Source organism: Nanorana parkeri, unplaced genomic scaffold (assembly GCF_000935625.1).
Source record: "Nanorana parkeri isolate BGI_ZX_2015 unplaced genomic scaffold, ASM93562v1 scaffold1650, whole genome shotgun sequence".
Taxonomy (NCBI): domain Eukaryota; kingdom Metazoa; phylum Chordata; class Amphibia; order Anura; family Dicroglossidae; genus Nanorana; species Nanorana parkeri.
Genome location: NW_017307918.1, coordinates 185,892 through 201,589, shown reverse-complemented (window position 1 = coordinate 201,589; position 15,698 = coordinate 185,892). Strand labels below are relative to the sequence as shown.

The 15,698-nt window shown below is 42.6% G+C and overlaps 1 protein-coding gene across 1 annotated transcript in view; it reads right to left on the bottom strand.

Annotated features, from left to right (window-relative positions):
• Positions 1-5,565: 5,565 nt before the first annotated feature.
• Positions 5,566-15,698, bottom strand: part of RABEPK (Rab9 effector protein with kelch motifs) — a 188,536-nt gene continuing 178,403 nt past the window's right edge. Inside the window, exon 8 of the mRNA XM_018570994.1 lies at positions 5,566-5,846. Within this exon, the coding sequence (XP_018426496.1) occupies positions 5,566-5,846 (281 nt within the window). The remainder of the gene's footprint in view (positions 5,847-15,698) is intronic.

Sequence of the window (15,698 nt, the reverse complement as noted above, 5' to 3'; positions counted from 1 at the left end):
ATATAGATGGATATGATAATAAGATAGTGTTTATATGCAGTTCTCCGCCTTGTTATCGGAGATATGTCCCTTATCTTGATGGCTTCTCTTTTGAAAAGTCCATATACATGATACATTTGCAATCTTAAGGATGTCTGTTTTGACCCTCCGTCAATTTTTTTATGTTTCAGGTCGGAGAACTACATATATTTTTAGTAGGGCTGCGGAAATTAACGATTAATTTTTTTGATCAATCAAAATAAACACACACACACACACCAGGTGTGTATGATTTTCACACAGCAAAACGTATTTATCAACCAAAAAGTCTCTAAAAGCATATTTCCACTAATGCCATATATGGAAAAATCATGCACATGATGCATATATAATGCTGCTTCACAGTTTAGACAAAAATGGTTAGCTCATGCATTTACATTCCTTGCATTCATCAACGCAAGCAACACAACATAGAGCTAATTTACCCAACATCACCTTGGAATTCCTTCAGGGCTTTGCACAACACACCTGCTGGGTGTGTACACATTACAAAGGTGTTTAGATTCCACCCATAGATCATGCTGGGAGGGAACACACTGCAGAGGTGTATACACGCTTGTGGTGTGTTTATAAGGTTAGTAAATCAACCCCAGTGTGTTTACAAGAAACTCATTTCTCCTCCACCTCCTGCCCCAAATTATTTGACACAAAATACCCTCAGGTATATTTGTCCACGGCAGACTCAAAACAAAGAGGTGTACTCATAGCATTTCACAAAAAAATTGCTTTTCAGTGTATTAAACAAATATCGGATCCAGATGGGAGGTATCTTCTCATACAGGGTACAATTTCTGACTCATTGGTCACTATTCTCTCCTACTATGCACCCAACACAAAACAAATTTAGTTTCTCTCCCATCTCCTCTCGCTACTCGATACCCATGCTAAAGGGATGATTCTACTCTGTGGCGATTCAAATCTGGTTTTTAATCCGAAATTAGATAAATCGCAAATAAACACATCCCAAAGTAACAAAGACTCCTTGGATTTTAGATCCATCCTAGATCGTTATAACTTGGTGGATGCCTGGAGAGAATTAAATCCCACAACGAGTGATTACACTTTTTATTCCTTTCACATGTTTTACGCTCATCGCTTCCCCTAGTTGTAAAAGCACATATAAAAACGTCTTCATGGTCTGATCATGACCCCACTGTGATTATTCTTCGTTCTCTTCAGCCTCATGCAGGTCCTAAACAATGGACACTCTACGAGTCACTTTTATCCAGCCCAATCCTCTTGGCTGAATTACAGGCATCCACTTCTGAATTTTTTCGTCTTAACCTGGGTTCTGTCATCTCTCCTGTGATTTTGTAGGCGGCCTACAAAAGCGTAATACGGGGCCATTTTATTTGTATATTCTCTAGATGCAATAGAGAGAGGTTACAACGATTAAAACTACTAGAATTGACATTTGATTTAGCCTCTGCCCAATTTAAGAGCTCTCCTACTTCAGCACACCTGGCTTCTCTTACCAAGGCCTATATTGATCTCGACATCTGTTTAAACTTGGATTCTGAAAGAGCAATGCGATGGTCAAATCAAAAATGTTACGCTGAAGCAAATAAACCTGATACGATGCTAGCCAAAAATTAAAAGTCCTAGATCCAAAACCCCTCCCAATTACCTTGAAGACTAGGTCAAATGAGATAACCAGTAACCCAATCAAAATACTTAAAGAGTTTCGATTCCACCTTTTTGAATTATACTCAGAACCTTTAACTCCCCTCCCCAAATATCGTCTTTTCTGACTAACGTCACTCTTCCGCAGTTACCCGACTCTTGTTCCCAATTTTTAGATGACGATATTACCGAAGAGGAAGTTGTTCAGGCTATCCGTAGTCTCAAAACTGGCAAAAGGGCAGGTCCAGGTGGGTTTTCGACACACTTTTACAAAACAATTTCAGAATTAATCATCCCCCATCTTTCTAAAATGTTCAATTTCCTCAAAAAGGGAATGATGTTGATTCAAACATGCTGACCGCCAACGTAGTCATGATTCCTAAGCCCAACAAAGATCCTGAAATTTGGTCGAACCTTCGCCCCATTTCTTTAAAAAATGTTGATGTGAAGCTTCTGACGAAAATATTGGCCACCCAAATTAACAATTTCTTAGGTAAATTAATTCATAGCGAACAAGTGGGTTTTGTGCCCCTAAGGCAAGCTGCGGATAACATACGTAAGATTATCTCACGGTGTCATTTGGCTCATCAAGGAAAAATTTAAATGTTCCTACTCTCCCTAGATATGAATAAGGCCTTTGACTCTTGGCCATACCTTATGTCAACGTTGGAAACATGGGGATTTTGTTCGAGTTTTATGGCTTGGATACGTGCGATTTACGCCTGTCCTACAGCTATCTTGAAATATCAGGGATTCTGTTCTGCCACTTCCTGATAAAGCGTGGTACTAGACAGGGATGCCCACTATCCCCTATCCTATTTATCTTAACCCTTGAACCCCTGGCGATCTCGATTAGATCGGTTCCGGGAATAACAGGCCTAACAATCGCTGACTACTCCCATGCAGATGACATATTGCTAACCTTGACCTGTCCACATTCTTCCCTACCAACCTTAATCGCTTTATTGGATACATTTGCGGAAGTCTCTGGCTTACAAATTAACCCAAATAAATCACAAGCGATGAATGTGTCTCTACAGGAAACTACAAAATCACAGTTACCACTACAATACTCTTTCCCATGGCTTTCGTCCCTTCAATATTTGGGAATTAAACTCACCCCCTTATATTCTACACTTTATCAAGCAAATTACCCGGGATTAATACATCAACTTAAACAACTCTTGTAAAGATTTTCGTGTGTCCTGGATAGGGCGAATTCATGCTATTAAAATGTCCTTTCTTCCTAAGTTACTTTATGTATTCAGAGTCTTATCGATATTAGTGCCTTCCCATATACTTTGCATAATACAGAGGGATACCTCAAATTTTATTTGGAGAGGGACTAAACCACGATTACATAATCGAGTTCTCTTTAGGCCCAGATTACAAGGGGGTTTGGGGATGCCTAATTTCCTTAATTATTATAGAGCAGCGCAAATTGCCTCTCTTGTACTTTTATCATCCAAAACATATTTGCCCTTATGGGCCTCCATTGATGTAGTAGATGTCTTCTCCACCCTTATTTCAAATTTACTGTGACTCCCACCCTCCTACAGATCCCCTTCCCTTGGTCCTGCCATGCGACACTCCTTACGGATATGGGACTCTGTGAAATATATTGGCCCCTAATTTCTCCACATCTTCCCCTTCTGTCGCTTACTCATTGCCCTCTTTTTTACCCTGGGATGGTTCACCCAAAAAGGTTTTCCTGGTGGACTACAGCTGGTTTAGAAAATGTATTCTCCATGCTCACGCCCCAGGGGATTCGTAGCTTTGCTCAGCTCAAAGACTCACTCCAAATACCACAAACTGAATTATTCCACTACCACCAAATTTGTAACTTTATAAATTCATTGAGTTGTTTAACTTCACCACCCTACTCTATTACCTCATTTGAACACAGATGTAGATGTGATCCATACTCACCCGGCCTGATAACCTTGATCCAATCCTCCCTATCCGAAAATCTTACGCAATCCATTATGCTCTACCAAACCAATTGGGAGAATGATTTGGGCTCCTCTATTTCCAAAACTGATTGGTCAGCAATCTGGAGGAATATAAACTCTTGTTTTCGAAATATCCTGATACAGGAAAGCTCCTACAAAGTATTATTTCGCTGGTATTACACACCGTCCCGCATCCACAAATTCTTCCTCTCTCATTCCCCTCGATGTTTTAGAATGTGTGGACATCTAGGCACTATGAAACATATTTGGTGGGACTGTCCTAGGGCTAAACGTTTCTGGACCCAAATTTGTGCTCTAATTAATACTGTATTGAAATGTAATCTGATCAAAAATCCGTGGGAAGCACTTCTACATAAACCCATAACGGGTTTACGCAAAGATCAACAATGCTTGATTTCCAACATATTCATGGCTGCTAAACAGACAATTGCTAAATCCTGGAAATCCCCTAAACTTAGTTATGTAGAGGTTAAAAACGCATCACAGATGTGCTGATAAATGAACAACAGCTATCTTGGATTCGAGAAAATTTGGGAACATTGGATCACCTTTAATAGTTAGTTGAATTTTGACCCAGACCTTCTACAGATTTGATGGAATCCCCTACGGAATGGATTATGTGTATCCCCTGCGAAATAGATTGTTACCTATTATTGCTCTTTCCCACTTTTCCTGAATTCGCTCATCATATTGCCTAATGCTCTCATTGGGCTGTATCCCTGTTTTTGCTTACCAATGGGGCTTTGAATCACAGAGTCAAATTTAAGCGATGCCATCTGTAATGATTAGCAATGATTCCCTCTATTTGTTCCATGTAGCCAAGGGTCCTATTTGGTTGTTCATTCTTAAATATTATAATTTACTGTAATTCCCACAATATTTTCTGCTTTCTTTGTCTATACTTTTGACGCCATTTAAGTATTTAAGTATAGTTTATGTTTTATTGTAATGTCTATTTGAAAATAAAAAAACATTTGTGAAAAAAAATTAAAAGATGTGAAATTATTTAATGGGTATCATGCACCGGAATTTCTACATTCCATATATCCCTCCATTTCCTCACTGTTTTGGAGATGTGGCAAACATCTGGGTTCCCTGTTCCACATTTTCTGGACGTGCGAGGAGATACTGCCTTTCTGGAGGATGGTGGGATCCATACTTGAAAAGTTAACAAGCTCCACTCTACCTTTGTTACCCATTCACTGTTTGCTGGGTCTTCCATACTTTCACCTCCGTAAACATTGCCGAAAGCTAGTGAGTCATATTTTGATGGCTTCCCATTGTCTTATAGCAATGGAAACGTACGCTTCCACCGTCTAAATTTGAATTGATCTCTCGCATTAACGATGTACAGAGTATGGAGTACCTAACAGCTAGATTGAATAATACTGTTGCTCTTTACGACAAAGTGTGGGAAGCTTGGCTGTCTTTTAGCTCTGATTTGGACTGATTGTGGGAACTGTCCTGTTATGATGTTTTACTATTTTGTTTGAATGTCAACCCAAGCTGGACCCGGGGTAACTGGACCTCCCTTTCTTCTTGCTCTCCTTTCCTCTATTTCTCCCTTTTTCTCTCTTTCTTTGCTTATTATCTACATCCTCAGATACAATTTTTGCAATTAATCTCATAACTAACTAATGTTATTAATTGTGCCCTTATGGTAATATTACACTGATTTTTGCTTATCAGGTTTATATTATACAGAGATGTTTGAAATGATAGGTGCATCGTATTCTTTGTTTTCATTGCTCATTGACCTTTTTTGTATTAAATTTTTTTTAAAATAAAAAACATATTCGATGAAAAAGATGTGAAAGACAAGCACAATGCACTGTGATACAATATTTATCACATTATTCATAATACACAAATATATTTTTATGATTATTTTGAACATAAAAAATGCACCTTCAGTCTGTCTTAGGTAAAATTATTTTGTAAGCGCAATTACACTGCAGTCATTGTACAGTTCTCCGTTGGTATCCATGCCACCAAAGATTAGGCAAAGGGTTACTTGACCAAATTTCTCTGACTCATTATCGGTATTTGGAGCGCAAGGATCATTCTCTCTCTTCTCTGTAACATTATCTAGTTCGCTGTCCGGTTTTGAGAGTTCCATCCCTATTTTCCATGGAAGGAGACACATTGAATGATCTAGTCGTGCTGCAGGACTTGGAGAATCAAATCTGATCTGTGTCCAGGTATGGTTTCCTATACAGAAGTACAAAACCATAAAAAGATCAAGGTAAAAAAAATTGTTGCACAAAAAAAGGGAAAAAAAAAAAACAAACAAGAAAAAAGAAAAACAGGCTCCACCTAATATACAGTAGCTATTGTAGGCTAAAATAACAGCATATATATACAGAAGGTTAAGAAAGTGATTTATATTTTAAATTTTTTTTATTTATATTTATAATCTAGATGTGTTGTTTATATAGCTTGAACTGAAACCAACTTTTGGTTAGAAACCCCCCCCCAAAAAAACCTGAAAAATAAATCCTGCTGTGCACTTCAAGGGATAGAGAACCAGAAAAATGCAGCAACCACACTGAAGCAGATCAACCCCCTGCTAGTCTAAAAAAAAAAAAGTCCAAATAGTTTCAGTTAGCATTTACTGAAGAGCATTAGTGGTTTCTTTACAAATCATAGTAAGAAAAACTAAAAATTAGGGATGCACCGATATATTGGCCGCCGAAACATATCCTCCGAAAATGGCAAATGTTTCTGCCGATATAGCGCTGCATTCCGTTCTTTCTCTTTTCCCCACTGGGCACTGCTCTGTGTCCCAGCGGGGAGGAGAGAAACTGTAGTAGTAGTGTGTGTGTGTATATATATATATTTCCTGACATCAACATGGCAACATACGAATGGGTTTAGCTCTGCCCCATCACAGGACCAGTGATATTATATATTAAAGCACGCCTCCCAAGGCCACCATTATTTTTTCTGTCCTCAAAGCTCAGTCCGGTTATATTAAGAATACTTTTGATTTTTACCTCTGTTCAGGTGGCTAAATGCTATTTAATAAGGGAAGCCTCCCCCCATATGTTCAGAGTATGGGGTGCTGGAAATGGTCTCTTGGTGTCCTTTCATATTCATTTGCTTCCTCCATCATGGCGGCATGCTGAAGGCACCTGCTTGGCCTCCTGACTCTGAAGAAACCATGACTCAGCTGAATCATCAGAAACTATGGTTGTACTGAAATAATCGCATGCATGGGCAAGATGACAACTAGGATCCACTCCATTTTCTTTCAATTAGTTTAGGTAGTGAATGTGTTACTATTTCCTTTGGCTGTGCAGTCCTGCTTTTCTCTGGCTGAATCTTCTTTTGAATATCTTTTTAGTATGCCTGTAGATCTATTCAGTTTTCTATTTGTGCTTAAACCTTACAGGTGCATTGCAGGGAAGTATGTGATTCTGTGGTGCTGCTAATGCCTTATAGTTGAAGATTGCAGGGTTTTTCCAAAAAATCCATTAGTTTGCTTGTGGGGCTTTAACTCTGCAGGTGCTTGCTGAGTGCAGACTGCTGCCCCTTGTAGTTGTGCTACTACAGCTTTAGCTGGATCTTACAGAAATCTGTTGTTTGCTGACTCTGTCAGCTTCAAAGCTTCAATCTGGTGCCCTAACTCTTTTTGGTGCCTTTCAGGTGAGTATTGTTGCTGACACCTGTGGTTCCTCAGCGCTGTTAATATTTATTGCAGTTGTTGCTTCATTTGCAGGCTTATTCCGCCTGTTATACTGTAATCCTTTCATTGCACCATGTATATAGCATTGTGGTTAATGTCTAGCAGGTTCTGACAGGTCTTGTTGTGCTATAACCCTTTATTGCCCCCATAGGTGAGTATGTGGCTACCATGTATACAACATTGTAAGTGTCCAGCTGGTACTATTTAATCATACCATCCTCTTCAGCTTATCTGTGGCTGCAAAGGTTGGATCATGTGTTCAATTCCCAGATGGCATTAACCCCCTTGCCCCAAAAGACCGGCTATATTCTAGAAGGTGAGTGTCAGGTAGGTATTTAAAAAAAAAAAGTGCACATGCAATGGCTCTTAAAAATTTAAATATTTTCAGCCCTATTGCTAGTACTGCTCCCCAAAGGCCAAAGTAAGCTGCTCTGTTTGGGATGAAAGGTCCTCTTCAAGCTGTGATAAAGCTGCTACACATGCAAGATCCTGCTATTATGGTTAAGTGCTGGTTCACACCTGGGCGTTTTTCAGCGCTGATCGAAGTGCTGAAAAACGCTCAGCAAGGGAAATCCCATAATTTCCTATGGGCATGGTTCCCACCTGGGCGTATTTCAGCCCGTGGAAACGCGCTGAAAAACGCCCTACGCCCAAACAAGTACAGGAGCTTCTTTGGGGCGTTTTCCGCGCGTATCCATTGGTATTCCCGAGTGTGGCTCGGGGTTAACAAAGCGATAACCCCGAGCCACACTCGGGAATACAGCGTAGGAATTACCTTGTCCGCGATCCCCGCTGTGTCCTCCGGCTGCTACCGTCTTCCGTCCCTTGCGAGCGGCCGCGTCGCAGGGGGGGCGGAACCGGCGGGAAGTTTGAAAGTTAAAAAAAAACCAGAAAAAAAGATAGAAAATAAAAAGGAAATAAAAAAATCATACCGCCAGGGAGGTATAAAAACGAGCGTCGAATGTGCGTTTCACTGAACGAAAAAACTCTTTTACCAATGAATGCCTCAATACTGATTCTCAGCGGTTACCGGCAATTCACAGCTCCAAATAGCACTTAGTGGAAGGGTACCCCGTCACGAAGGGGTTAATATGTAATTTAAATACTCCCAATTCTCCTCAGAGAGCTTTGTTAGAAGTATTTGGTCCTATTTGGTATCACAGAGAAAAAAAAAGCATAGCTCATTTTCTGTAACGCACCACAAACATAATCACACTGTGACCACTGTTATCCAAGTTTTCCCTAGTGTCTATGTCTGCAACCAACTCTGTGTTGTTTGCAATTTTTAGATATAAGACAGCAAGTTTTCCTAACTTTGACTTCCACCATTTGATCCATGAAATTGTCCCACAAGTCTCATGTAGCTCCAACCCCAAAGACTGCACTGCCACAACTCTCATTAGTGATGGCAGCGTGAATGAGGCTTTAGAGTCGTACCTAACTCCTTCAAGTCATTCTTTAGGACACTCCAGCTTGCTCTAATTTTGTCATTAGTATCAACGTGTACTGTGGCAGCTGGGTCTTCCCCAGCCCATCCAAACAACATATCGACCTGATCCACAATGTGTCGAAGCCACATTGGCAGTAAACAGCATAATTTTCTACAATCACAGATTACCCTGTCTGCCTTTCTGATAATAGAGTCCCCCTATATAAGGAGAAAAGATGATGTTCAGGAACAGTACAAGCATGGAACTATAAATAAATCTGGAGTTTATTAACCTTTTCGCTGCCAAGCCCTCCAGAACGCTTTCCATCTCAGCTGGCCACACCATTTTTGCAATTTCTCCTATTGTTTTGATTTTCTACTGCTGCGTTGCTAGTGTTTGTAAAAGACCCCCCAAAGCATATATTTTCTGAAAGCACAGGCCCAGGAAAATGAAAAGATGGTGCTCCTAAATTTGTAGGCCCTGCGATAGTTATGCAAATATTTATCAAATCAATATTAAGCCGATAAAACTACACAATTCATTTGAAGCACAATAAAATCAGTATCAGTGCACAAAAAAAAAACTTTTCTGACTAAACCTAAAAGATAAAACTGTATTTAGTTAATAAATAACAAATATATGTAAATTTTAAATTCCGCCTTTTTGCGAAACGGTAAAAAAAAAAAGAAGGAACCCAAAACTGTAAATAAGCAACTTAAGTTGGTGTTTGTTTTGTGATAAAATCATACAGGTGTACATTTAATTGCAACACAGCATATCACTACGCACGGCAATGCGTCACAACGCTTTGCCATGCGCTGCCACAGTTCAATGAATGTTATTTTGAAAAGAAAAAAAAATCAAGTACTGTCATGCGTTATAACGCACCACAGCGCATGTGCATGGCCTACATCACAATATGGTGCACGTTATGTGTGGTGGGGGGAGGGGGGTTTGTGGGGTTTTTTTTAATTCATTTTTTATTGATTTTTTTATTACTTTTTTAAAAATGTTCTATGTGTCCCCAGTTGTTTACAAACATTGGAGTGATCAGGTAAATATTCCACATATTTATCGATCCTTCTGCTCAGCCAAGCACAGATGACTGGCAGTCCAAGATTCAACAGCCTGTGGCTCTGATCTTCGTCCATTTTTTTTCCGGATCTCCACTGCCTCAGTCCATACAAGCGGGGGAAAGCAGCGGGGATCAAAGGAGAAACAGAACCCTGCCTGAAGCGGCTCCAGGCCGGGAGGAGAGTCTGTGGTGCCGGTGGGGGCTGAAATTTTTGTTAATAGCTCTCATCAGCAGCTTGTCAGCACCACTGATCACAGCTATTAATTCAAAGGGGACCATCAGGGAAACCGTTCTGCTATAAGTTCGTGGTAAGCTTATAGCAGGACGGTAAAAGCCACCGACGTATGGCATACTGACGTGGCCAGCTGAGAAAAGTTTTGTTCCGCTGTATGTCATACGTTGGTGGCAGGGAAAGGGTTAAAGATAGTCCCAAACCTAAATATTATGGGAAACTATCTCATCTCCATGGGGGTGACATGTATCTACAATCAGCTAAGTGAGTCGTTCCTTAAAGTGTATTCTCACTTTTGCAGTCAAATTTGAGAAAACTCCTCTATACGTTTGTTATGCATTTCCATTCACACAGCATATTGAAAAATAATTTTTTTTAAAAATGTTTCCTACGTTTTGTTGTAGCATGCAAAATTGCTGAACTCGGATTTTTCTGATCATCTTTAAGGTGGCCATACACTGTACAACCATCGCAAGACCTTAGTCTTGCGATGGTTGTAAAGTGATTCAAAAAAGTACGATCTGCCCATCTTGGACAGGCAGATCGTACTCTCGATCATCGCAAGCCCGCCCCCCTGAGGGGCGGGCTTCCGATGACCGCAATGCTGAATGGGCAGTGTGTGCATGCACACACCGGCCCGTTTGGCATTTGTCTCCCGAGCACCGTTCAAACCAGCCGAAAATCGTATGATTCTTGGCTGGTTTTCTAACATGCTCCTTAGACAAAAGACGTGCGACCGTACAGTAGAAACGGTCGCACGTCTTCGTTCACACTGCTCGATTCTCGTACGATTGCGGGATTTCCCACGATTCTCGTACGAGAATCGAGCAGTGTATGGGCACCTTCACATTGATCTGTCCTTATAGAAAGACTTAGGACAGAAATGTGTGGACTCTGTTTCTCTCATTATCCTCATTAAGATACAAAGCGGAAGCCAGTCTTTTGATCCTTTAACCCTTTGTTAGGACAGGCAGTGTTCAAACCTATTCTACAAAATATAATTAAATCAGCCAGTACAGTACAGATAGGATTAACACAAATCCCTCACAGCCTCTTCTAACATTATAAAGAAGGAGAAGCCAAGAAGAAATGTTAACCCTTAAGAAGCCAAGTAGAAAGCCTAACCCAAGTAAAGGCAATTTAAAATAAAAGAAGCATTTTTTGTTGTTTTTAGCTTATGTTTTGTGAATGGGAACATATAACAAATATAAAATGGGTGTTATCCCAATTTGGCTGCCAAAGTGGAAATACACTTTAAAGTTGGCAACAATGGCACATGTGATCTTGTGTCAAACATCCCAAATAGGGGTTAGCATAATGAGTGTACATTTTAAAAGGTGGGAGAGGAAAACAGCAAAGACAGGATTGAGTCAAGGCATTTAGATGAAGTGCCTGCACAGCTTACTACTATGTAGGTTACTACTTCAGAAGTAGTAACCTACAGTAAGCCAAGGTGTTGTAGGAATATCCCTTAAATCTAAGAGGGTATGTGGTGCAAGTGTAGCTATCAGCCAATCACCTTGCTCAAGAAAGGCCAGTGCTACTAAATGTGCAGTCTTAAAAAAAAACCATTAACGCCTTGGGCTGATATTTGGGTTTTCATATACAAAGCAAAATTTGGAAGATGCAACCAGGGATCCTGGTGAGATAGTGGGATGCAAAGATAGCATTGCTGAAAATTTAGAGTAATGTGTCTGGGGAACACACAAAAAAAGAGGGGCAAGAATATCAATAAGATTAAACGGGCCATCAGAAACTGTTGGGAGGAGGGAGGTTTGTAAAAGGTAGCCAGATGCATCCTCCCAGTTTAAGGATTGCATCAACAAAGCAAATAATACAAATAAGTGCTAAGGGGGGTAGGCCAGATACGTGCAAGCAGCTGTCTGCAGAAAATGACTCCAGATGACGATGTGGAGACCTATCTGCTGGCGTTTGAATGGACAGCCATCCGAGAAGGCTGGCCCCCAGAACAGTGGGCTGGAATTATTGCACCCTTTCTCCTGGGAGAAGCACAAATAGCCTATTTTGACCTGGAAGAGAAGGCTGCTGCAGAATATTCCAAACTGAAAGCGGAGATCCTGGCCCGCTTTATAGGGGTGACGGCAACAGTAAGGGCCCAGCGTTTCTACAACTGGAGGTTTAAGGAAGGAAAAGCTCCCAGATCCCAGATGTTTGACCTAATTCATCTGGCTCGGAAGTGGCTCAAACCGAAGACTCAAACTCCTGCACATATCATAGAAACGCTTGTGCTTGACCGTTACGTGAGGGAGCTCCCAAATGGCCTCCGTGAGTGGGTCACTCAAGGAAAACCCCTGGACTGTGATAGCATGGTCGCACAAGTGGAACGATATCTGTCTGCCAAAGACCTGGATCATTCTTTCACTAGGTCGAGTGTTAAGATCCAGAGACCGGGAAACCGGAAGAGTCTATTGGAAGCTGACTTCGGATCGGGAGCCCGTTTTTCCAAAACGGACTCTAGAAGTCAAAACCATGGGAAAGAGGACCACCCTGGGAGAAACTCCATAACTTGTTTTGGAGTGTCAGGGCGAGATGCCCTAATCTTCCTGAGCCAATGCAGTGTGGACTAGTGGAAGATTCCTCAGACTTTTGTGGACTTATCTGTTTAGCAGGCCTGGTGAAAGGGGGACACACCTTCCGAGTACCTGTCCTGTTGGACAAACAAGGGACAGTGGCCCTGGTGGACTCTGACAGTGCCCTGACTCTGGTAGCAAGTAAATTAGTAAAACCTTGTCGGGTTCAGAAGCATAGAACCATGGGGGTACTGTGTATTCATGGGTGTACTGTGCGGTATCCTACGGCCATTATAGAGGTGTTAGTACAGGGCAGTCTGGTAAGGATCTTAGCAGCGGTAGTTCCTCGTCTACCATATCCTTTGATAATAGGAAGGAATTTCCCTGACTTCCACACTCTTGTTATAACCCCTTGTTATGGTAGAACAAGGAAAACCTGAAGCGGAGCTGGGAAATGCAGGTGTCCATGAAATATTTCCCTTTATTCATCCTGACTTGTATATCTCTAACCCAAAAAGAGGTAAAACAAGACGGGAACGTAGGGAGAGCAAGCTGAGATTTCATAGGGCCGTCAATGAAGTCCTGTTAAATCAGCGGGGGGAGCAGTCTAGGAGAGGCGGGGCCACGCGACAGACAGAAGATGAGGCAGAGGTTGGTCAACCAGAACCCGACCCAGAGGCAACTAGTGAAGGTGATGAGGAGGATCTAGATCTCCTGGATATTTCGGGTAGTAGCTTTGGCCGAGACCAGGCAAGTGATCCCCTGTTACAGGAAGCCAGGGGTAAAGTTATAGAGGTTAAAGGAGAACTATGAGGTGAGTGCTTTTCGCTCACCTCATAGTTCTAGCCGACCTGTGACAATGAGACTGTCACAGGTCGGCTCAGTAGATCGGGAGGTGAGCGAACACATACCGGGTTCACTCGCCTATCAATCCTGTCACGGCTCTCTGCCGTGACAGGGGGAAGGGCTGGATTCCCCTCTCCCCGCTCCGATCTGCCAGCGCTGACTGGTGGAACGGACGGGGGTGGGTACAGCTGGCTCTGCCTCTAGATAGCTGGGCGGATCCCGTCGTCTAAGTCGGGATCCGCTCCAGCGTCTCAGTATACCGCGAGCTGTAGCTCGCGGTATACTGAGCTTAGGGTAACGGGAGGACGCTAGTTTGTGTCTTCCCGTTACCCTAAGGAGAACTATGGGGAAAAACACTGACCCCATAGTTCTCCTTTAATGGGGTACCAGTGGGAGGTGCAACAGAAAAGGCCTATCCCTACTTTATACTCAAAAACGATCTCCTTTACAGAGTAACCTCCGATGAGGGACAAGAACTCGTACAACTGGTTGTGCCTTCATCTTATACCTGAAAAGTGCTGGATTACTCTCACTCTCATCTTCTGGGGGGACACTTGGGGGTGGAGAAAATCCAAGAACGGGTGCTTAGGAGGTTCTTTTGGCCTGGGGTATATGAGGGGATTAAAAGGTATTGTGCTTCTTGCACAGAATGCCAACTGGCATCTCCAAGGCCGAAGTTGAGAGCCCCACTCATACCTCTCCCCATAGTCGATGTTCCTTGTGAGAGGATTGGCATGGACATAGTGGGTACCTTAGAGAAAACAGTTCGAGGGCACCAATACCTGCTGCTTCCTTACCTGTTGTTTGCCGTTCAGGAGATTCCCCAAAGTTCTACGCGCTTCTCCCCATTTGAGCATTTATATGGCAGGCATCCCAGGGGTATACTGGATGTCCTAAAGGAAACCTGGGAAGAACAGGGAGTAACTGGGACTAATGTGCTCCAGTATGTTGAATATATGTGGGTGCGTATGACTCAAATTGCCCCTCTTGTTCGCCAGCATATGGAGCAGGCTCAGAGTATGCAGAAGTCCTACTATGACCAGAGAGCCACAGTGAGACAGTTTGGAAAGGCGGACAGAGTAATGGGCAAAGACCCTATGAGGTGTTGAAAAAAGTGAGCCCAGTAAGTTATAAGGTTAGTCAGCCAGGATGCCGGAAGAAGGAGGCCGTGTTTCACATGAACCTTATTAAGCCATGGAGGACTAGAGAGGCCTGCATGGCCACAGTGGGTGACACAAAGCCTAATCCGCAGTCTCCAAGTCCTTCAGTGACAATCTCTCCAGAGCTGACACCTGAGCAAATAAAGGAGGCTAGATGCTTGGTTGGAAAGAATAGAGATGTCTTCTCCCCCCCAACCCTGCACAAACCCAAGAGATTACCCATGATTTTGTTACAGAACCAGGTGTTACCGTAAGGGTAAAATCATACCGCATTCCGGAGGCAAAAAGGGAAGCAAAGGGCTGAAGTCAAGAAAATGCTTGAGTTTGGAGTCTCACAGCCAGTGGTCCAGCCCGATCGTTCTAGTGCCTAAACCTGATGGGTCTATCAGGTTCTGTAATGACTTCAGGAAATTAAACAAGGTGTCTACGTTTGATGCCTATCCCATGCCTAGGGTGGATGAATTAGTAGAGCGACTAGCCAAAGACAGGTTTTTCACAACTTTAAACCTGACAAAAGGTTACTGGCAGATCCCATTGACAAAGCGTGCCGGGGAGAAGGCAGTCTTTGCCACTCCTGATGGCCTGATTCAGTACAGGATCATGCCTTTTGGCCTCCATGGAGCCCCAGCCACTTTCCTAAGATTGATGGATAAGCTGCTCAGGCCCCACACCAAATATGCAGCCGCTTACTTGGATGATGTGATCATTCCTAGCCCGGACTGGGAAAGCCATCTGGACAAAGTGCAGGCAGTATTGACACTTTTAGAAGAGCTGGACTGACGGCCAACCCCTCTAAATGTGCCTTGGGATTAGCGGAGGCTAGATACTTGGGGTATCTGGTTGGCAGAGGACTTTTTAAACAACAAATAAACAAGATAGGAGCATACCGAGCTGGCCCAGACCGCTGAGGAAAAAACAGGTCAGAGCCTTTTTGGGGATGGTAGGCTACTATTGGAGGTTCATTCCTCACTTCGCTACAAGGGCTGCTCCACTCACTAATCTTATTAAAGCAAGAAGTCCGGACACGGTGAAGTGGAACAGCGAGGCTGAGGAAGCCTTTGCTGGTCTGCGGGCAGCGCTTTGTGCCCAACCTGTGCTTGT